This window comes from Anas acuta, chromosome 1, assembly GCF_963932015.1.
Source record: "Anas acuta chromosome 1, bAnaAcu1.1, whole genome shotgun sequence".
Classification (NCBI taxonomy): domain Eukaryota; kingdom Metazoa; phylum Chordata; class Aves; order Anseriformes; family Anatidae; genus Anas; species Anas acuta.
The window spans coordinates 141,255,148-141,277,575 of NC_088979.1; the positions used below are offsets into that span (position 1 = coordinate 141,255,148).

General features: G+C 36.4%; 1 protein-coding gene across 15 annotated transcripts in view; it reads right to left on the reverse strand.

Moving 5' to 3' along the window:
* The window catches only part of ERC1 (ELKS/RAB6-interacting/CAST family member 1), a 302,166-nt gene that overhangs the window by 171,360 nt on the left and 108,378 nt on the right, over window positions 1-22,428 (reverse strand). For all 15 annotated transcript variants that reach the window (XM_068661239.1, XM_068661266.1, XM_068661249.1 and 12 more), the window contains 4 exons: window positions 16,541-16,678; window positions 15,077-15,217; window positions 13,817-13,957; window positions 393-586 (listed from right to left, as the gene is read on the reverse strand). In XM_068661239.1, coding sequence (XP_068517340.1) covers window positions 393-586; window positions 13,817-13,957; window positions 15,077-15,217; window positions 16,541-16,678 — 614 coding nt within the window. The remainder of the gene's footprint in view (window positions 1-392; window positions 587-13,816; window positions 13,958-15,076; window positions 15,218-16,540; window positions 16,679-22,428) is intronic.

Here is a 22,428-nt window from a genome sequence, read left to right on the forward strand (position 1 = left end):
ACCATCATGAGTTCGTAAAAGTCATTTTTCCTGTTTGATTTTTTTTGTGTGTGTGGGAGAACCATACCCGAGGAATTTATTAAACAAAATGAATAAATTGTTCTTCAAATACACTACAGTGTTGGCAACTTTTCCTACCAACTCCACGCCCTGACAGTTCTATCTACCCCTCTAGTTCTATCTGTATCAGCTCTGCTTTTGAGGAACTAGTTAAAAAGAGCACCCAGTAAGAAGCTTTTTCACTACTAAAATTAAGTACTGAAGCAGAAAAATACTAATGAGACTGTCCCAAAATAGACACTCCAAGGTTTCTAAGACAAGAAAAACGGAACACGTTATCTCTAACTTTAGGCAGCTCTTTTGTGACTGTAGTAACTTTATACCGTTCTCACCTCTCCAGTTCTGCAATCTTCTTATCCTTATCATTCTTCTCATTTTCCATCTCTTTCAAGATTTCCAGAAGACGATCCACTTCAGCCTGAGCCTTGCCAGATTCTTCCCGATACCGTGTTACCTCCCGTTCCAGCTGCTGCATACGATCACTCAGCTCTGGACTGGCCCTTGCCTCAAGAGTTGCCTCATGAGCCTGTGAGAAAAAGAGTCAGGAAAAACAATTTACTCACACACATATTTTACAGATATTACAATGACTGCAAAACAATATCTACTTCAAAATGAGAAGATTAATTATTAAAGAGAAATGAGCATAGTGTGCATATACCACTTTAAGTATGGGAAATATTTTCCAGGAAGAGAAAAGTTCAGAAATGTTTAAAAAAATATAGAGAGAGTTCAAAAATTTTAAGAGATTTTTAACTGAAACAGAGCTGACAAAAAAAAAAAAAAAAGTAAACACATGAAAAACATTAAATCTCTTTGAAAGGAAGGAAAAAGAAAATTCCTAAAATACACTTCTATAACAGTGATATAAACATAGAATTAGATATCTGAGATATTTTTTAAACTGGATAATCTAGAAAAACAAATCACAGGTTAATAGCTTCCAATTACTAAATCTGTATGTGAAATTTCAGATAGATTTGCACAGACAGTGCTCTTGAACTGATGTCCTTGTTAGTTATCTCAGAAATATAGATTAATATGAATATGGCTACATAATGAAATTATCTTTGACTAGTTGTTTAGGAAGCATGTTTTAAAATCAGGCTATGAGCACAAGAAGCATCAGAGGACTGAGGATAAAATGGCTCCAGCTAAGACTCTTTTAATTAATTAATTTAATTATTTTAAGTGGCCTGATTTGTTGTAAAAATGACTAATTTATTAGGAAAATGAATTCAATGGTTCCCACACATAGCAAAGGAAAAGAAAAGGCAGTATTTATGCTTGAGTTTAAACCAGCAAACTGAGGACTATCTTTTCAGGGTCCTAAGGGTAGTTGTCAGCTTGCATCAGGAGAGCTGGGCAAACCATACCTTTGTAAGACATTCCCTCCCTCCCCCTATGCCTGTGGATCTTGAACTGCTATATGATATTAATCAAAGCTCCTTCAGAACTGCTCAAATTTGCTTCAGTGAATAGCAGGTTTGGCGGAGCTATTCCGCCAACCAAGACTGCCTGTGAACTTAAGGCCTTGCTTTTCCCTGGAACAAACCTACAACAGAACATAAAACTATTGACCTTTCCCCCTGTTGTGTAGCTTGGAAATTTATTTTACAAGCTGCAAATGTTCTGCTCCAAAGCACAGTAAGACTAGATCCAACAGGATAGGACTCTGTTACTTTTAAAGGCAACTGGACAGAACTGCAGCAACATAAACGTCTGGGTTTAAGCTGCTGCTTCCATAGAACCAACCAACAGCAAAGACACACTTGGAGAAAGCAGTTTAGTTATTCAGCAAAATGAGACTGAAGGAAAATACCTATTCACTGGCCTCAGCATTTTAACCTTGGAATCTCCTGTTTTTAATTAAAACTGTTAAAGCCCACACCCTGTTCTAGTGAAATTCTGCTGAATCTCAGAGCAGAGTGGTCCAGGACAGAAGCATGCCTCAATGCCGCTCTTTACTGGGACTGTGAGAAGGATCTGGGTTGCCTGAATACTGGAACACAGAATCACAGAATCACCTAGGTTGGAAGAGACCTCCAAGATCACCAAGTCCAACCTCTGACCTAACACTAACAAGTCCTCCACTAAACCATATCACTAAGCTCTACATATAAATGTCTTTTAAAGACCTCCAGCGATGACGACTGAACCACTTCCCTGGGCAGCCCATTCCAATGCCAAACAACCCTTTTGGTAAAGAAGTTCTTCCTAATATCCAACCTAAACCTCCTCTGATGCAACTTCAGTGTAGACCAACCTCCACCTCGCTACAGCCTCCTTTATGATACCTATAGAGAGCCATAAGGTCACTCCTGAGCCGCCTCTTCTCCAGACTAAGCAACCCCAGCTCCCTCAGCTGCTCCTCATAGGACTTGTTCTCCAGACCCCTCACCAGCTTCGTTGCCCTTCTTTGGAAAGGGCACACTCCAGCATCTCCATGTCTTTACTGTACTGAGGGGCCCAAAACTGAACACAGTACTCAAGGTGCGGCCTCACCAGAGCTGAGGAGTGCCAGAGCACTTCATGTTGCAGAGCCTTGGCCATGCAGCAGCCTGCCTGAGGGCCTATGCTAAACAGTTTGGGCTTTGTTTTATTTGAAGCAGGAGTTCCAGATAACTGGATAACCTGCACAGTATTTTATCCTAGAACAAAATGCCTGACAACTACTAGGTCTCTGGGGCAGGACTGCCCAACAACCACCGATCCTGGAAGAACAGAGCCCTTTCTGGAGGCCGTGTTTAGGCTCCCCATTTCTGAGAGACTTCCATGTCAAACCTCCCCACTCCTCTGTCACTGAGCTGCAAGTCTGAAAATCCTGCTTCTGAGCTGCTGAGCCAGCTCCAGGTCCAAGAGCGTCCCTGGTGAGCCTGAGAACTTTGTGAAACCTTTTGGAGTTAGGGCTGCCTACGTTTCCACATTCCTTACCGCCAAATAAGCAGTATGAATTAGAGCGCACTTTCCAAGGGTTTATGAGGCAAGTGGAAGTCTAAATAACGTGTTGCCAACACAATGTTGAGGCTGGGAAGACTTTGCAGCAATGAGACAGACAAGTGCATCAGTTCCACTGAACAGCCACAGGCATCAGGGAATGTACTTCGTTTTTGAAAGAGTATCGTTGAGTGTTCCTGAAATGCTTTATCAGAAGAAAATGCAAGAAATCTGAAATGTTTGATCTCATTTCCTTTTCAATTATACCTACATTTCAGACAAAAACTCCATCATTCTCTCCTGCTTGCTGGTTTGCAGGAACTGGGAATACTGTTTTTGAGGGGTGTCTATGAATCTATTGAAGGCATCTATTTTTTCCTAAGAGACACTGTGTATAGAGTTAAGTCTAGTTTTTCACCAGAGGCACAGCCTGAATTCTTCTATACTGGATTTGGGTATGTTCCCAACATCTCAAATTGTTTGTTTTAACAAATACTCCTCCAGGTTCTTTAAAGTCATCCAAAATACATACTCAGACAGTCAAGAACGGTGTTGTTTTTGTGTGTGTGTGTGTGTGTTTTTAATAAAAAAGCAAAGCTAGGCTGTTAGCATGGATTACAGAGTTCTCTAGTTCCAAAGAAGTTATAAGACCTAATGCAATTCTACAGTCAAGACAGTTCTGATTTATATTACTCCTTGCTAATAAAAGCATCTCCACAACAACCCAAGAGACACTACTGAGAAGAGGAAATCAATTTTATTTTATAGAAAATTAGCCAACAACTCAGTGTGTCTGGTTCTTATAGAACGAAAGAGCTATTTACACGACATAAATTATTAGTTAAGACACGTAACACATGTTATTTGTATATAATGCACATAAGTATGGATACTTTCACCTAACACAAAGAGAATGTTATGTGATATGGTGTAAACTGGAGACCACTTCCTGAGCTGTGAATTACTGACTGAGTGACTTTGGTCCATTTTGTGGCTTATGTACAAAATACGTGTTACACGACCATATCTACAATCCTACTGGATTCATTTATTGTATAGGAGAGAAAACCAATGCATTTGGAGGTTTCCCACAAACTCGCATCAAGATCTGAAACAGATGAAATTGGCTGCCTTCCCAGTGTAACATTGTGTGAAATAATTCAGCAGTATATTAAAAAAAAAAAGTTGAACAGAACCAATGAATTCCTATATTCATAGTGGGAAAAAAAAAATCTAAAATCATACACAAAAAACTTCCCGTGCCCACCAAAGGTACAAAAATTCCAAATACCATTTTCAAAACAGAATAGATATGTAAAGTGCCAAATGAACTAAGACAGTTTCTGCTGTATTAAGAGACCATAAAAAGTACATATTGATAGGTCTGCTTCCAGCTCTGACTGAGGCTTGCTTGTAAATCTGCAGCCTCTTAATATAGTTACAAGCAAGTACGAAAATGTATAAATATATGATTAAAAAATAAATTGAAAAAACAACTTGCTTAGGGTGAAGGAAACACTGTACTTTTCTCTGACAAACGAGGTACATGAGTGAAGGTGTGTCTACACAGGCTATTGAGTTCACCTGATTACAAGCTACTTTAAGCCACTGTTACTATTACTGTTGGCCCTGTCATTAGCTCTTCTCATCTGATTCAGCATGGAGTCCAACAGGTGATTTCAACCTACTTTCAAGAGTGTTTTAAGCTTGTATGTTTCATTCTACATTAATCTGTATGAGAAACACACACACAAATTTTAGCCAAAATGCAGCACCTTCTTAAACTATGCTAAACTATGATTAACAAAGCTCATCTGAGCAGTTTTCATCCCTTTCAGTGTAAATTTAATTCCAAATTCAAAGTGGTTCGGGACTGAGAATAGTTGATCTTAACACTCTGGATTTGCTCTCAAAGTTCTTAAGAGTGAGTATAAACTAAGAGGTGGTTTAACAGCTTTCTGCTTTTCTGCTCCTAGCCATTTCCCATCTGGAATGTGGTAAGTGATGGGGTGAGCACTTCGGGTACCTACAGAATAAAAGAAAGAGTGATTGTTCCTCAAATAAATGTACTATAGCTTCTATTGCTTCCACAGAAAATCATTGTATAAAGCCAATTTCTGCATCTAGAGCAAAGACGAACAATTTTTCACAGAAATAACCACTATTTGCAGATGGGGAGGAGAAGAAGGCGAAACACATTGAAAAGAATTTTGTAAGCTTGTATTTCTCATGCCAAAAAACTCTTTACTAAGAGGAAAGGTGATCTTACACAGCTTAATGTATGTCAGAGGCAAGGAAGAAAACAATAGCACAGATCTAATTCTAAAGTCCTAAAATATAAGTAAAAATTCCAAACATTATGACTAAGATTCCAAATCAATATTCCTAAAAGGTTAGCTAAATCAAACAGCAAATAATTCACAGCACTTTCTACTTTTACCTATGAATAGAGACAGTAAATTCAGTTTAACATTTCACATACAAATGTTGCCAAGAACTTTTGGCCACAAAGTAGAAGTTCCCAAGAATATGAAATCCCTTTTTAATTCACCCTCATACCTCCAAGTGTGCATCACATCTCCTGAAAACAGTAAATGCATACAAAAATATGAAAAAAATATCATTACTATTTATTGAAAAAGACAAGCACATATAATGATTTTTTTCCTATTGTGATGGCAGCAATTTAAATGATGAAAAATTTGCACTGACTTCCACCATGCCTTTATTCGTTTCAACAAAATTATATATTTGAAAGCAATCCTTTAGCTTCAATGCTCTAAACAACATACTGTGATGGTTTTTCAAAAGGGTTGTGCTGGAAGTAAAAGGCTTAGTGAACTCTCTGATATACTTAGTACCAGAAAAAAACTTTAGTCTGTCACAAGAAGTTGGTTTTTTATCTTATTTTTAACAAAGTCTTTTAAATCCCCTCCAGGAACTTTATGATCTTTATTAATGTGAATGTAAAATTTTGACACTTGAAAAGCAAGCATTTGGTTGGAATAATTTTATAAAGAAGACTGAAGGTCTAAATGAGAGGAAGATGTCTCAAGAGAACCCATTACTCTAAAAAAGAAAACAACTATGGGAACTTGCATTTTTATGAAGAGATTAGAAAGACACGAATTCCCATAGTTGATACCAAACATTATCAATTTGCTCTCTTTGGAAATTCCACCAACACAAAAAGTATACAAGGAAAGAAAGGAAATGTCCAAACTATGGTTGTCTTTGCAAGCATACTTTGACATCCTTATGCATTCCTCTTCTGAATCAGGCTTTAGTGACATGACCAAAACCTCATATTTTAAGAAACAGTGCTTCATTCTCTCTCTTCACGCACAGAAGAGATTTACTCAAATAATCAGCAGATACTCAGTATTTGTGAGGATTTGGGGGGCTGGGAGGGTTGATATTCAGTGTGTGGCTCTATGCCTTATTTACTCTGAAGTATACAAGCCACACTCCAAAAGAATGTATTTTCCCAGTTTTCTATCATGCGAATCCTGATATTCACCTAATACTTTCCTACTATTAGAAATATATATATACATATACATATATATTTTTTTTTTCTAAATGGCAATCTTCTTCCTTATATACCTCTGGCTCATTCTCATGATATTTTTCACACAATACTGAAGATTGCAAGAGGCTGGTAGACAACATTTTAGTTATGAAATACTAAAGCAAGCACCTCATAATCAAAAATTAGGAAGGCCACACAGTGTTGCAATGGCCATTTCTTAGTTTTTGGATGTCTAATTTTTAAAAATTAATGTTATATTCACAAGACTTTTGGAAGGGGAGATAGAGTTGGTAAGTTTAATTTTTTAGGTACGATAAAATCACACATGGGGAAAAACACCTCCCTAATATTATTTAAGATGATGTTGATAATATCATCATCCATCAACAAGGCTTGTACTTTAAAAAACACCCCATAGCTTCTGCCAGTTCTCTAAAGGGAATGCATCACTTGTACCTGAGCTTCTTTATTGGTTATATCATAGGCGGGAATATAACACATAGTTTGTTCAAACATTTTGTATTTTCTGACTTTAGAGTAATGGAAATATTCAGAAATCTTGCATTTTATTAAAGATTTCACAAAGAATATGCTCTCCTGGGCACAGATTCTCCTGCCTATTTGCACTAAGTACAATCCTTTCGTGCTATAATTCATTTCTCCAACCTTTTGTCAATGTTATTTGGCCAGGTTCAAATTCCTCTTCTCCTACCCAGGCAGATTCCACTGATCTGCCAGGTGTCCCCATCTTTCTCCTTTCCACTTTCTTCAGGTTTGGGGACACAACCCCGTCCTCACACCACGTGCTCCCTGAGTCCCAGGTTCAATACAATTTTCCTGGTAATGTTATCTACTCATTCCCTCAGCAAAATCCAATCTGTTTTTCTCTTCCCAGGGGCTAAATTCCAGTACTGGCTTCCAATCCTAGCAGATTATTTGTCCTGACCTGTTCTGCACAATGAGATGCTGCTTCTTGCTTCTGCTGTATTTGTATCAAGCAGTTGCTTGGAACCAGCAAGTTACTTATTGAAGAGTCTACTTAGCATTTACTGCTGCTCGCTCAAATGACCAGACATAGAAGGCATTATGGCAATGAAGAGAGAAAACAATAAGCTCTTCCTCTCACTCCACGCCAGGGCATAATCAATGCAGATATAACCTCTGGGAAGTTCAATTGCTAAATCTGTATCTCTACTGAGCACGTGCAAATAGGCAACGCAATTAACTGTTAGCCAGTTTAGGTAGATTTAAACAGGGGCCTAATACATGCCTGGTATAAGGACCATATCCTTCCATAAGAAAAAAATACTGGTCTAAAAAAAAAGAAAGATTAAAAACCAATCTATTATATATTTTGTTCTTGAAAACACTCAACTGTTATGGCTGAGAGATTCTTTCAAGAAGACACAATATCAGACAAAGTCTCACATTGAATCAAACAACATCAATTTCAAATGACAGCTTTTACAAAATCATAATTAATTATAGAATCAATTTAATAGGATGCATTAAACACATTTAGTAATAGATTGTACCTATAGCCTAAGCTATAACAGAAGAGGATGGCAAATTCCTTGAAAGTGAATAAATGTATTAATTTAACAGAAAATTCCTGAGTGCCTGTTTTTCATACCTGAATGCACAATACCTTTGGGAAAAAAAAAAACTCTCTGTCATGAAATGCTAAATAATGTAAAAGCCATATACACTAATCATATATCATTTAAGGACGTTACTCTAATCTGTATGCATCAAATACCTTAGAATACTTATTAATGACTCTTTTTTATGCGTAATAAAAATTTCAAAATGCAGCATAGTATTTTTATGCTCTAGTTGACACTTTGTTGTTATTTCTGATACTTCTAGCAACTACTTTACCCTGTTGCACACTCAACTCTTTTTCTAAATCTAGTCACATAAAGGCATACTAATGTCCCTTTTACTAAAACAATTTTTAATACAGAATGCCAGAAAAACTGGGGAAAAAAAAAAAAAAGCACTGAAAAAGCACTGGGAATTTTCTAACCTTCCAATAATTATTGTCAGGATAGACAGCTACATTTTCCCTGAACACTGTCAAAAGTAACAGCCTTCAGCCTTCAGAAAGTTTCGTAACATGATGTTTTATGCATGCATTCACAAAAGAAACCTCTGATGAAAAACACCTTGGATTACATAATCTGCAGCACCAAGATATTATTATACAAACACTCCTTGAAAGGAGTGCTCTTTGACATCAACCAGAAAGTTGGTAATACAATCCAAAAATAAACTGACATAATACCAGTGAGCTTATTAATGATTTATTTTTTTTATGGAATCTTTTACTTGCTCTGTCTTAATTATTATTTCTAATGTGCTTCTGTACATGGTGTTTCAGAATACTTTCACACAATAAGCTTAATTTGCATGGAAATTCCTCTTCTTTCTTGGTCTGAAAATGCACAGGCAATGGAGATGAAAGAAAAGCTACAGGACATCACTGGCAGCAAAGGGAAACAAAAACATTGGCACAACATTAAGTTGTCCAAGCAAAATGAATTTACTAACACAGCCAAAAAGTAAAAGCATCTTAGAAGACTTTCCTGAGCCTGACTAGTCAGATGTACCATTGCATTTGTTTGTATCCCACTACATTACCCATACCCACAGCACTAAGTAATTCACCGATATATACTGTGGTAGCCCAAATATGAAAGCACAGGTGAATACACGTCCAACACACAAAAACTTAAATGGAATTGACAGTGGCCTTACAGCCATTACTAAACAGCTTTTGTAATAAGGAGAATATGGAAAGGTACCCTTGTGCAAATTCTAAATTCAATCATGATTTCTTACTGTAAGAGCTTTCTTCAGTCCTCAAATCTTTAATGTAGTCCAGTGTTTGATGACAAATGACAAACAGCATCAGAGCCTATATAAGACTAACCAAACCAAATCTTGGGAAAAATACAATTTGGGTCAATACCTCATTTAGTCTGTTTTTCCTGTCTTTTGAAAGATATTACCCTCTTTAACTTGAAGGAAGAACACCACAGCAGGAAAAAATCCTACAAGCGAGCCTGTTGAATCTTGAGGTATTTTCCTGGCAGGGAATCACTGTTAACATTTCTCTTATGAAAAGTCCCCAGAACAGCACCAAGAGGAAGTTTGTTAACATATGGTTTGGGACTCTTTCTTTTCTCTACTCTTGATCCCTTTCAAATGAGCAAAATATCTAGAGGGAGAGAAACTATGCACTGGCAACAAAGACCTGCTCATCTTTGCTGGAACAAATTGTAATATTAGTAGGTCTCTCCCAGATTAGAAAAACAAAATGAAACAAAGCATATTGTCTGTGAAAGATGAGAAAGAAAAGGCTAGGAAAAGACGACATCCTGAAGACAACACAACTAGAAGAAAACTTTGTCACTAAAAAATATTACCAACACACTTCCAAAAAAAAAAAAAAACATCTTAGAAAGAAACGCTTGGAGAGAACCCCCTTATGTTCGGTTTCCCTCTAATAACTCCATCTCAGCATAAAAGGAGACTATTTAATGTATGACATCAAACCATGTAAAGTCAACAGGGATTTATAGCTAGCTTTCAGCATGCAGAATATCCTATAGTATCTCCTGGTGGTAGGTTGAACGCAGAGGCAATGGCAGTAGAATAGTAAGAACATTTAGCACAGAGATTTGCATAAACATGATGTTATTACACCACAGCAACCCCTCCAAACAATATGAAAAACACTCAAGTTCTATTTGCTACAAAATAGTCATTAGTAAGAAAAAGAAGAGTAACGGTAAGAACTAGACAGCTAGAATCAGAAATTGGATACTGCCTACATGGGAAGAAAAATAATATCAGCGACTTTTCAGCATCCCTGTGCTGCACTTGGTTAGTAATATTTCACTTTAGTATAATGTTAAATATCTTTTACAGACAAGGTGGAAGCTTGTACTTCTCATGATTTCTTAAAGGCTCACTTTTTAGAGATTAGCGAGAATTTTTTCCCAATGACTGCCCAAATCTTATTTACCTCATGGTTTAACAGTGCTCCAGTTCAATCTCTTTTGAACTTCTGAGACTAATAAAGTTAACTGAAAGTACTCAAATTGTTCACTAGAAATAAGAGACAATGGAACCAACAATGCTATTAGACATATCTCTATTCATACTGTAAGGGAAAGAACTTAGAAGGAAAAGCCTCTTGCCATTTACCGTTAAGAGCTACACATGTGTCCTTCATTCATGTGTCTTATGCAAAAAAAAAAAAAAAGGCACTATGTTATTGCAATAAAACTTAACATAATAAAATTCTTCTGATCATTTTTAATTCAGTTTTAAACTGAATCTCTTGTGTAGACACTAGTAGAAAGGTGACAGTCATCTGCAATGGTTAACAACGCAGATGTGTAAAACTGGGTTTTTATAAAAGTTTTAAATTGGAGCTGGATTATCTATCATATAATTGTTTCAAGGATGACAAGAAACTAATCCACCTTGAAAACGTCAAACTGCCTGAATAGCTAATGCACTTAAAGAGAGAAACCCTTTAAAAATATTTTCTACTTTTCTGCAAATGACAAAAACCATTGGCAAATTAAAAACAGCTGGGAAAAGATTATTAAAGAAATACCTAAACTTACTCATAACTATAAAACATATTCAAGTGGTTGTTAACTATATTTTCTGCTGTAACAAAGAGAAAGAGTAACTTGATTCTAGAAAGCAAGGAGGATCAGTGGTAGAAGTGGGCTCTTTCATCCAACATGAGGAAAGCAGGAGATAGTTAATTACATGAAAGCACAATGGGGTCCTGTAGCTGTAATTCCTTTCTAAGGAGCCAGACTAGAGTGACATTATCACCAAAAAATCTTTCCTTTGAATTTTCACTTGAATCAGAAAGATGCAGCTGTTGAATCAGAAGGATGACAGAATATTTTTAAAACTGAACAAGATATTGATACTTTTGTCTCAGCAGGACTTCAGAGAGCATTTTAGGCACTCTGGAAATAATTGCCTGAATGTCCCAGTGATCAGTAATGCCTGAAGCAGAGGAGATATCCCGAGTATTACAGAAGGGCTTTATACTGTATTTAGGTAGTAGTATGTTATGTATTTTCTTGCTTGTACAACTGAAACTATCCTGACTAACTGAGATTGCATATCTTTTCTTTGGACATGAGGATAAGAATATACCTACGTTGACAATATAACGAATGTATACCATTTTTCTCAGAACCAAATAAAGAATACAGTTATTTGTACCACAGCTGTGTTGCATAGTTAAGAGTGATCTTTACATTTGAACTATTTTCCTATTTTCATCCTTAGGATAAAGGAGAATAATTCATTCTCCTAATTATTTCCTGAAACAAAGAGAATAGATTATAAAAAGATAGGGTCTTATGAACTGGCTCAGTGTCCTCATGCAACATTACTGGACACCAGTTATTAAGCACAATCTTCTCTAAAATAGAATGAGCAGAGGTAGGCCTGAAAGTATTATAATGTAGAGCTGTCACTGCAGTGCAAAGTAAGTGCACATTCATCTTCTAGATAGCAGTGCTTCACCAGATTTTGCTCACCCTTCACAGGTGCTTGCTTATACTATAGAGATACTTAGTGCATATAGTGATAAAGTGATCTCTGGAGAAGCAATGAAAAGCAGTACATTTAAAAATGCTCAATATAAAACCACATTCCCTAAATAATTGAATTTCCACAACTGTTTCTTCATTATCTAACTTTGTTATGTACTCTTCCAGTTCATACTATATTTATTGTTTAAGTAATTGTAACAACATTCTCCACTGCATTTGTGTATCTACAAACTATTACTATTATCCAGATACTATAAGAACATCTGGCTAATCTTAGGTACAATAATACATTCCTCAACTCGTTATCAGTAACACACTGACAAGGCATGAAACTGCAATTCAAATGAAAGGGTCCTTCAGGACTTTTGAAGCACTCACCCATTCTGCAGTACATTGAAAACAACCTGTAAGAATGATCAAATGTGCACAACAACTATTTATTCTCGCTAATGTACATTTCTGAACAATAGAACTGTTTCTTGATGATAATAGAATTAAAAAGAAGGGAAAACTTCTTTTTCCACTCGCCCAGGGAAGTGGTGGAGTCACCATCCCTGGAGGTCTTTAAAAGACGTTTAGATGTTGAGCTTAGTGATATGGTTTAGTGGAGGACTTGTTAGTGTTAGGTCAGAGGTTGGACTCGATGATCTTGAGGTCTCTTCCAACCTAGAAATTCTGTGATTCTGTGATTTCTGTGAAAACATGAGTCTAGATATGTATATATGGAGTTTCACTCACAGAATTCTTATGTGCATTACTGTTGCGTCACCTTGCACTCACACAAAAGTACTGCTAAACAGCTCTTAATTGTTGCCTCAACATTTAATCTCATATTAATCTGAAAAATTAGGACAGAGTTCCAGACTAGAGAGAGCACACGCACACCTCATTTTCCTGGATAGGTATAAAGAAGTAACTAGGACTCCATAATCTAAAACTTAAATTTCTTTCAAGTGTTGTATTAATATACAAATATAAATGTTTGTCTTGTTCTAATTTTATGAATAAAACCATTATCACTAATTCACTTACTGTTTTGTGTTTTTTTTATTACCTACTCTTCTAAGTTAAAATCAAATTAATATTTCTCTTAAAAATATAGTATATGGGCTACTCACATCTAAACTAAAGAATGCTCGCAAGATTCTGTTCAAATAAATTAGCTTGCCTGTAATGGTGTACTACTCTGCTAAGCTGCATATTCCTGCTTATCTACTGAGACTGGCAATGAGATTAAAACAAAAGATTAGACACTTCACTGGTGACATTCTTTTCATTTATTTTTACACATTCCCATGTGCCAATCATGCACCTGTATTTATCACATTAACACCTACATGTGCTGATAATTTATAAGTGAAACGTTAAAATGTTAGCTGTTACACCAGTTTAATGGTACAATTACTACTGGGAACTGTACTGAAGCAAACTATGTGTCTAACTTCTAGTACCTGTTAAAATATACACAGTCAATAGCACTGTTGTTGCATGAAAATGAAGTCCAAAATTAGGACCAGTCTGAAAGTTACTTTCTGATAGGCTTAACTTGCAATATGGTTTGCATGGACACAGCTCCAGAGTACTTGCTGAAAAGCAACTCACAAACCCAAAGTCTTCTGTGTAGGCATGGACAATTTGTCTAACACTTGATGTTTATTTTGCATACATAAATATGAAGTAAGATTACCTTCTTCAGTTGAGTTTCCATCTTCAAACATTCTTCCTTTTTCTGTTCCAATGCAATTTCCAGTGTCTTGAGCCTTGAGTCTTTCTTCAGTCCCGATGAAGCTAAGGATGAAGCATGTTCCTTCAGATCCAGTAACGATGTCTAAAATAAAAGATGCAAAATAGCTATCAAGTAAATACTTTCTATGTGTAACAGCTAGTTTCTTTTTTGTCTTCATTTTCTTCCTATCCCTTCACATGATGCTCAGGATCCAACTTAGAACTATGTATTTTGTTGGGATGTTCACTGGATGTTCACAGAGCTGACTTAAGACAGCTTGATTTAATTCAGGTTCTCAGGATCAAAATGAAACATTGTCTAAATTTGTTCCAAAATCATTTTTAAAGATGGAAGATTTTGCAAAGATTTTGCAAACTAGAACTAGCTCTTCAGTGATAGTCATATGTAAGATAAAAAGCTTTTAAATAAAACCATATTCAAAAGTCATATGTGTTTAGCAGATTTGGTCATGTATCTAAAACTTTCAAAGCTTTTTTTCCATAGAGCTGCTATGGATGAAACTGATTTAAGCCACCTGTGCCCAGAAGAAATCTCAACTTCTTGCTTTCTGAACTATTTTTTGATTATTTTGTTTTCCTGTAAATGTTGACTTCCCTGTAGCATTTGTAGATGCATTTTTTTTGTATCATTTTAATTTGATAGTTTTGAAATAATATTAAGTAGACTTGAATGTTATTATTCCAAGAAAGGAACAGAATACTTAGACGTATCTCTGATATAGTCAGGCTATCTTTTCTAGCCAGTTGGTTCATTAACAACAACTAACCTAGTTACCAAAACCAGGCTCTTGTGAGTCAAAAGAACTACTTATATTTTTGGCAAAAAGGCATAAACACTATCTACTATCTGTATGCTTTCTGTGCCCACAGCTTTGATCTACCTCTGTCCTTCCCCTTCTGTATTTAGCTAGGAACAAGCTTGTTCTCAGTCTTCTATAAGCACTGCTCCAGTAAATGCTATCATTGACCACTGGATATTCACCGGTATAATTAACTGCTGCTAATAATGGGACTGTGTGCTATCCATAAAAAGATCGTTCTGAAATGTTTATGATTTGAAAAATTCTCTAACGATGCATTTTTACTATTGAAGATTATTGAAGGACCTTTACTATAAAGGAACAGTTTTCTTCATCTAAGATACAACATATACATATAGAACAAACAACTCGAATACAACAGATTCATTTCACTGGTTAACCTCTTTCTCTGTGAGATCTCCTTGCAAAATGCCAACTTTCTCTTTCAGGTCCTTAATGTCTTTTTTGTAGTTGTCAATCTCTTCCTGTTTTTCCCGTTCATCTCGGTCACGTTGCTCCTTTAGGCGCTCAATGGTCCTCTCCTGACAAAAGAAAGTACTCTGTGAGGAAAATCCCTCTTAGTCATTCAAATTCTGAGGCTTCTTATCACAACACTTTACATAATGATGAGTGTAGGATACTGCAATTTATTTTTATTTTGTATAACACATCCTCAAGAAGGAGAAAATTTGTCTTGAAAAATCTATGGATTCATTGCTAAAAAAAATCAGGCTTTTTGTACCTAAAAGTTCACATTACTGCTACAGCGTAACACAATTTATCTGCTTATGATAAATAAAATTACCCTAGACTAGAACATGTTATGTATTGCTTCTTTATTTATTTAAGTCTTATTTTTGAAGCATACAGTTAAGCCTGTGGCCCTTCAGATAGAAAGGGTGGAGTGCCTATGTGACATCAGGATCAATGTATGGTAAGAAAGGCAGTAAAACAACTTTTCTATATACCAGATACCAACAGAGCCTTGGCTATCCTGGAAGCTGAAGAGGTGCAAGTGAATTCCCCAAGCTCAGTCAAAGCTTTACCATAGCTTTAACATTTATAGAATCTGACAGGTGCTGTAGCCCTGGTTCTCCAGGGATCAAGAAAAAATATACAGTAATTCTACGAACCACCCCACCAAAACAGAATAGACAAGGTTGTTCCCTCAGTCAGCTATCTCCTGAGAACTGGGCAAGCATACAAAAATACAATGAGAATAAAAAAGCTGCAAATGAAGTGAGACTGAAATACAGCTACATCAGGATAACTATGCATTTTGATTCAATACTTGGAACTAATTTCATATAGCTAAACTTTATTTTTAAAGTTATTATTAAAATATCTGAGGAACGAACATAAAATGAAATTAGATATTGGCCAGACTTTATAAAGAAAGAAGGAAAAAAGCAGATGAATGCACAGCTGCAATGTAGCGCATCCCACAAGAGCATGCAAACAGAGGACAGCATGAGCAGGACCCAAGCATATAAGATGATATAAAGAACACATTTTTCTTTCACAAAAAAGAAAAAAATATGGTAAGTAGCTAATGACTGGAGAAATAGCTTGTGGCTCAGCTCTGTCCTCAAGCCTTACTCGGAGTACTACGATCGCACTGTGGGATGCTGTACAGGACGGCAGCCCAGGCTGCCACTCAGAATATCCTACAGTGCCCTCTAGTGAGAGATGCACCTCAGCAGAAACATCACTCCTGATGCCTCCGCTGTCACCGACAGAAGAGTTGGTATTGCACAAAAGGCTTCTTTTATGCAGAGCCCAACAAACACATAGTAAAACTGCCTATAGAGAGGTTATTAGTAGAAGGACCTTTATTCACTCAGGGGCTTAGGCGTCAAACTCACTTTTTCTGCAAGTGCTTCTTCCAGCGTGGTCAAGGCAGTATCAGTATTTGTGGTGTCCGCCTGCAAAGATTTCACTCGATCCTTTAAGCTGCTCATTTGCTTTTCCTTGTCTCTTAACTGTTCTTGAAGATTTTCAATCTTAAAGAAGAAAATTACATTTTAAGAAAATAGTGATCAAAACCATTCAAATCATCCAAAAATATTACATTGTAAAAAATGCTCTTAAAACAAAGGAAGTAGGTGAGGGCATCATTTTTATAATCTTACGTGGAAACATCAAGCAATGTAATCAAAACCATCAAATATTAAGAAAGAATCAGCAATTTTTTTGGAAGCTGGGATAGAACTCAGGGCAAGAAAGTCTAAATATTCATCAAGGAAAATAAACTGAAATGAAGAAATGGTATTATACCTAATTTCTGAGGACGTTGGGCACAGTATGATTGAAGGAAACAATTAGGTTTGATATTAAGGAAAAGCTGTTGATGTAATAACAATATGAAAGGATAAAAGCTGAGAAAAGCATTATTGCAGATATAAACAAACAAACAAAAAGGTTCTTAATCATTACGAATCTGTTAAGTATTCTCCTAAGTATTTCCTTTGACACTGCATTCTCCACAATACTGGTATGCTGCTTTTTCATCTTAAAGTGTTTCGCTATATGGTATACTAACACCAGGCATCATTCTCTGGGTAGAAAATATATCATCCTTGTTTTCTCCAGGAATAGAATTCAATTGATTTATGAGATCTGAATATATCTTTTGACAGACCAAGAAGACCCAAAGGTAAGCTCATATTATACACACACACGCATCACAAAGAACAGACACATTAGCACATTATCATTGCCTGTCGAAAACAGATTTATCAGCAAAGGATTAAAGTGGGTATAGATTTTTCTTTCTTTTGTTATTGCTGACAGGTTCTTCTTGCATCAGCAAACATAAATCATACACTGGAGAATGACATGTGGCAAGTAAGGTGCTTGTCTTCAAAACAATTGTAGCAGGATATTATTTGAAATCAATTTATACAACAAGAAAACCCCAAGGACTATCTAGTCCATTATTTAGTAAACTTTTTGAAAGCATTACTAGCCTTTTTGCTTCACCTGTCTAACAGCAGTTAGAAGCTCTTCAGTTACGGGAAACACATCAGATATCCCCACTTTTAGCTGCTCTACCCTGGAAGAACTGAGACATCGTGATCTAAGAGCAAACAGGTATTTAAAGCCATCAGCTACTACTTTGTTCTCTGTTAAAATCACCTCTGGACAACTGTTTTGTGAAACAGTCTAGATCAGTAATGATATATTTAAAAGATTCTGCAAGAGGCTGAACATTTAGTCACAAAAATGGGAATTTATTATATGTGGAAGCTAGGAGGAAGAAAGGAAGAACCACCTAATTTGGGGAAACCCTTGCTAATGGTCTTCTGTTATTCAGAGCCACTGAAGAAATCTCCTGGTATAAGATTCTCCATACTGGGTTGGGTTTTTTAATTTTTCTTATGTAAGCACATGTAAATCTATGATCCAGCTTTATACACAATTTATATATTACTGATAGCAGTGGAATGACATACATGTTTTGTTTTGTTTTTCCACCCAGTTTTTAAGGAATGTACTAAAATTGTTTTCAGTTTATCTTCCTCATCATTTTATCTTAGAGGAAAAGTATTAGGCCTCCAAACTATGCTTAAAATTTTAAATTGAGCACAACAGAAATGACTTCATAAATTTTGAAGAGCACCAAAGAAGCATAACTTAGTAATATCTCATGTGACTTGGAAATTACTGAAAATTCCAACTTTTTAATGCACTCCTATCTATTATTTAATGCCCTAATAGCATACGCATGTAGCACACGGAGCCTGAGAGAACTCCAGCAGTTGTGAATGGAAGCCCTCACGGTGCCCACACATGCAGTTACCAACTAGGTAACATCCCTGAGAGGAGCCTACGTGGCTGCTTTCGACCTTCGGAGCTTGCAGTGTCGTCAGCTGTCTAGACAGACTGGCTGTTTAGACAGCCAGCCATGAAAATATACTACAAAGAAGCGTGAGCTATTCTTAGACTTGTGTTTACTTCTGGAGGCGAAACACTCCAGCAAAGGCTCCAAGTGGCTGGAGAGGGGAGAGTGCAGAGTGACTTTCTGCTGTGAGCAAACTGCACACAAGAGACAGCTAAATAATTCACACCCAGCTACGTTACATGCTTGCCTAGGGAGCACAACCATTTGCACAAGCACAACATGCATTTACACGTGTGACAAACACTAGTTACTCTGATGAGAGTAAAATGACAGCTATGTAATAGTACTGTATATGACTGAAGCATCTTCCCATTACAACCGCACCCTGTCATATATACATGTACATATATATTTTTAAAAAGGTTATATGCAAAGAGGATGAACTTATCTATCCTTTCTGTCTACATACATGCTTTGCCGTCTGAAGTAGTGGATGTTTTCTTGCTCTATCCTTCAGGGAACAGCAGGTACAATAAACTGTTCCAAGTCACACTAATACCTAGGCATTATCAAGAAAAACAAACAAACAAAAAAATAAAACAAACACACACACACAAAAAAAAAAAAAAAAAAAAAAAGCTACCTACAAATGTGCCTTTTGCAGCATGGGATAACTAATGGCTCCCAACAAGGATGTGCCTTTCAACTACAGAAACCTGGCTCAACTCATGAGTCCAAATTTAAACACTTACACAACACCAGATGCAAAATTTCCTTTACAAAATCACACACAGAATCACACACAGAATTTCTAGGTTGGAAGAGACCTCAAGATCATCGAGTCCAACCTCTGACCTAACACTAACAGTCCCCACTAAACCATATCCCTAAGCTCTACATCTAAACGTCTTTTGAAGACTTCCAGGGATGGTGACTCCACCACCTCCCTGGGCAGCCCGTTCCAGTGCCTAACAACCCTTTCAGTAAAGAAATTCTTCCTAACATCTAACCTAAAACTCCCCTGGCGTAACTTCAGCCCATTCCCCCTCGTCCTGTCGCAAGGCACATGGGAGAACAGGCCAACCCCCACCTCGCTACAGCCTCCTTTAATGTACTTATACAGAGCAATAAGGTCACCCCTGAGCCTCCTCTTCTCTAGGCTGAACAAGCCCAGCTCCTCACAATGAACAATAACTGAATTTCTTTATTCCATTTTTCTCCCAAACCTGCACCACTGAAACAAATAATAGCTAAACTACAGGTTATCCAAAATTATATAATCAGAAGAAAAAAGCAACTAATATTCTACGCTTAGCCTTTGTAGTCAGTTTATATAAGTGACTTTGCTATTATAACTTTGCAAGTAGTCTGAGATCCCTCATTGAAAAGAATATATGATGTACCTCATATTTGTTTTACCATCCTCTTTTCCTATACAACAGAAAAAATGAAAAAGTAACACCAAGCAAATTCTGATAGAAATAAAGCAGATGACCAAAATAGGGTCTTTTTCCCCAAAGAAAGATGAAATAAAATGCAATGGAATCTCCAAGCCCTCTGGAATACAGAAAGGGACAAGAACTGAAGGAGCATTGTTTAGTCTTGAAACAACCACAAAGTGACAAATTTTCCCTGAAATGTTCTAGAAACCTAGGAAATATACATATTTATGTACAAAATTTTTAAAATAGGAAATATATATATAATATCATTAGATTATTAATAATATTTACTCTTCATATACATACTTATTTTGAAGGGTAGAGACAGGGATCTTCTAGAAGTTTAAAAACACTAAGCTTACTGTATACATACATACACTGGAATGATCTGATCTGCATAGCAATTTCTTTATCAATAATGATTTACTGAAATCTTTCTCCAATTTTACCTGGTGTCAGGCACTATTTTGTTTCAACCTGGATGATTTACTCCCGAGTTTTGTGAAACCAATTATTTCACTTTCCGGCCCTGAAGCACACGAGTAGAGGCAAGAGAAGTTGCCTCTGGCATGCTTATCCAAAGGCAAGGAAGCTTCAACTTTTTGCAAATAGCAGTCCTACTGAAACCCCCATACAAGCGCAAAGAACAAACAACAGCTCAGGGAATTAAATTAGACATATCTAGTTTAAGACTCATACAGACCATTACATTCCCTAATTCCTCTAGTTACAGGTTATTAGTAGATCCTTTGTACTATGCTTCAGCCAAGAAAAACTTTTGTAGAACCCCCATAAACCCTGAGGTGTGGATAAATACAACACTTTGAGAAGCTGAATTCTACTGTGCCAGTGACTTCTGAATCAGAATAAATACAGCGGGTTTGTGAATTGGTAATTCAATTTCTTTTTCTCTTGCTTCCTGTTACTGGAAAATATTTTTTTCCTCCTTCAAAATGTTTGTTTTTATTCAAAGATCAATAGCTTCTACAGCTTCTTTCATTGACTGAAACATGATTTAACAGTATTTATGTTTCACTTCCAACTTTTAATTTTCTCTTTGCTATTTTGTTTGTCTTCTAAAAGGAACAAAGTGATGAAAAAAAAAAGTTTTAAGAGCCAGTTAAGTTAGATCATTCTTTTGCATATTCAAGGTCCTTTTCAATCTTGAGACATTTCATTGCGTATTCTGTTTGTAACTCTGATATCAAATAACTAGCTATATCACTTACCTACAGACAAATCTTTCACCATACTTTTTTGAATAAATAGGGGAAAATGCTGATGTTCTGCACTTCCCCAACACAGCTCAGCAACAAGATTGCTTTCATCAGTAATATTTCATCTTCATCTTAGTGTACACTGAATATATAAAAGACAATCACTGTAATATAGGGTAATATTCCTTGATTGTATTACAAGAGCAGATGTACATGAGAATCTCAGGGGGCTGCTAAGCCTCCCACTTTTTTGATCCCAGGTTTCATGCAGTGCAAGCGGTACTGTAAAGAGGACCTAAATAACGAGGTGGGACGAGAAGTTTTCTCTTCTATTCCTATGTCAGAGCTGCACAAACAAATGAAAACTTCATATAAGTTGTGAGTTTTCTGAACAATTCTTCCATAGTTTTATAACAGCACTATTGGCCAGGTCAGCTTCAGGGTCATTGACTAGAATAAGATGGAATCTCACCAAGTACAGGCAGAGGTGAGTCTGTCCGTGTCAGGAATAACAACATGGAGGAGAAAAAAATAGTGTGGGAGACAGAGTTGGCAGCTTAGCAAGCATGTGATGATAAAACAGCTCCAATTCTTTCTGGTTGAAGAGATGTCGCTCCCTTCAATGGCAACGTAAGAATACTCATCCATTGCAAAAAGTTGATAGTCTGTAGTTGTATTTTATTTTACTATAATCTCATGATATCTGAGAAGCTGAGAAAGGTGGGGTTGCATCAGAATCAAGATGAGAACAGAACTGTTAAAACAGACAAGATCACATCACTGTGTCTGACATATGCAAAAAAATGTTGCTTCAGAAGGGGTAAGGCATTTATACCAAAAAATTGAGAGGGAACTGAACTCATAAAATTTTGTTCCTAAAACGTGTTGGTCACCTCAAGTCCCAAGAGACTGTTAAAGAAAAATATACTATGAGTTTTATAAATATTACTATGCTTTTAAAGTAACTTTCGGAGACCAAAATGACAGCACATAAGCAAAGATTAATGGTCAGTTTTATAAGATTAAGCTCTAGTTTTATAGATGTCATACTAAAAACCTCATCATTATGATTGTCTTTGTATTGTGGATGGAGACAAAATTTGATCTTTTGTACGTGTATTGGCTCTGTTTCAACCTCCAATATAAGGTGTTGCTATTCAAATCCAGAATGAAATAATGTATGTCATTTGCGAATATCAGTTGTATCACCGAGTTGTATCATTTAGACTGAAAGTAATATTCTTGCTATT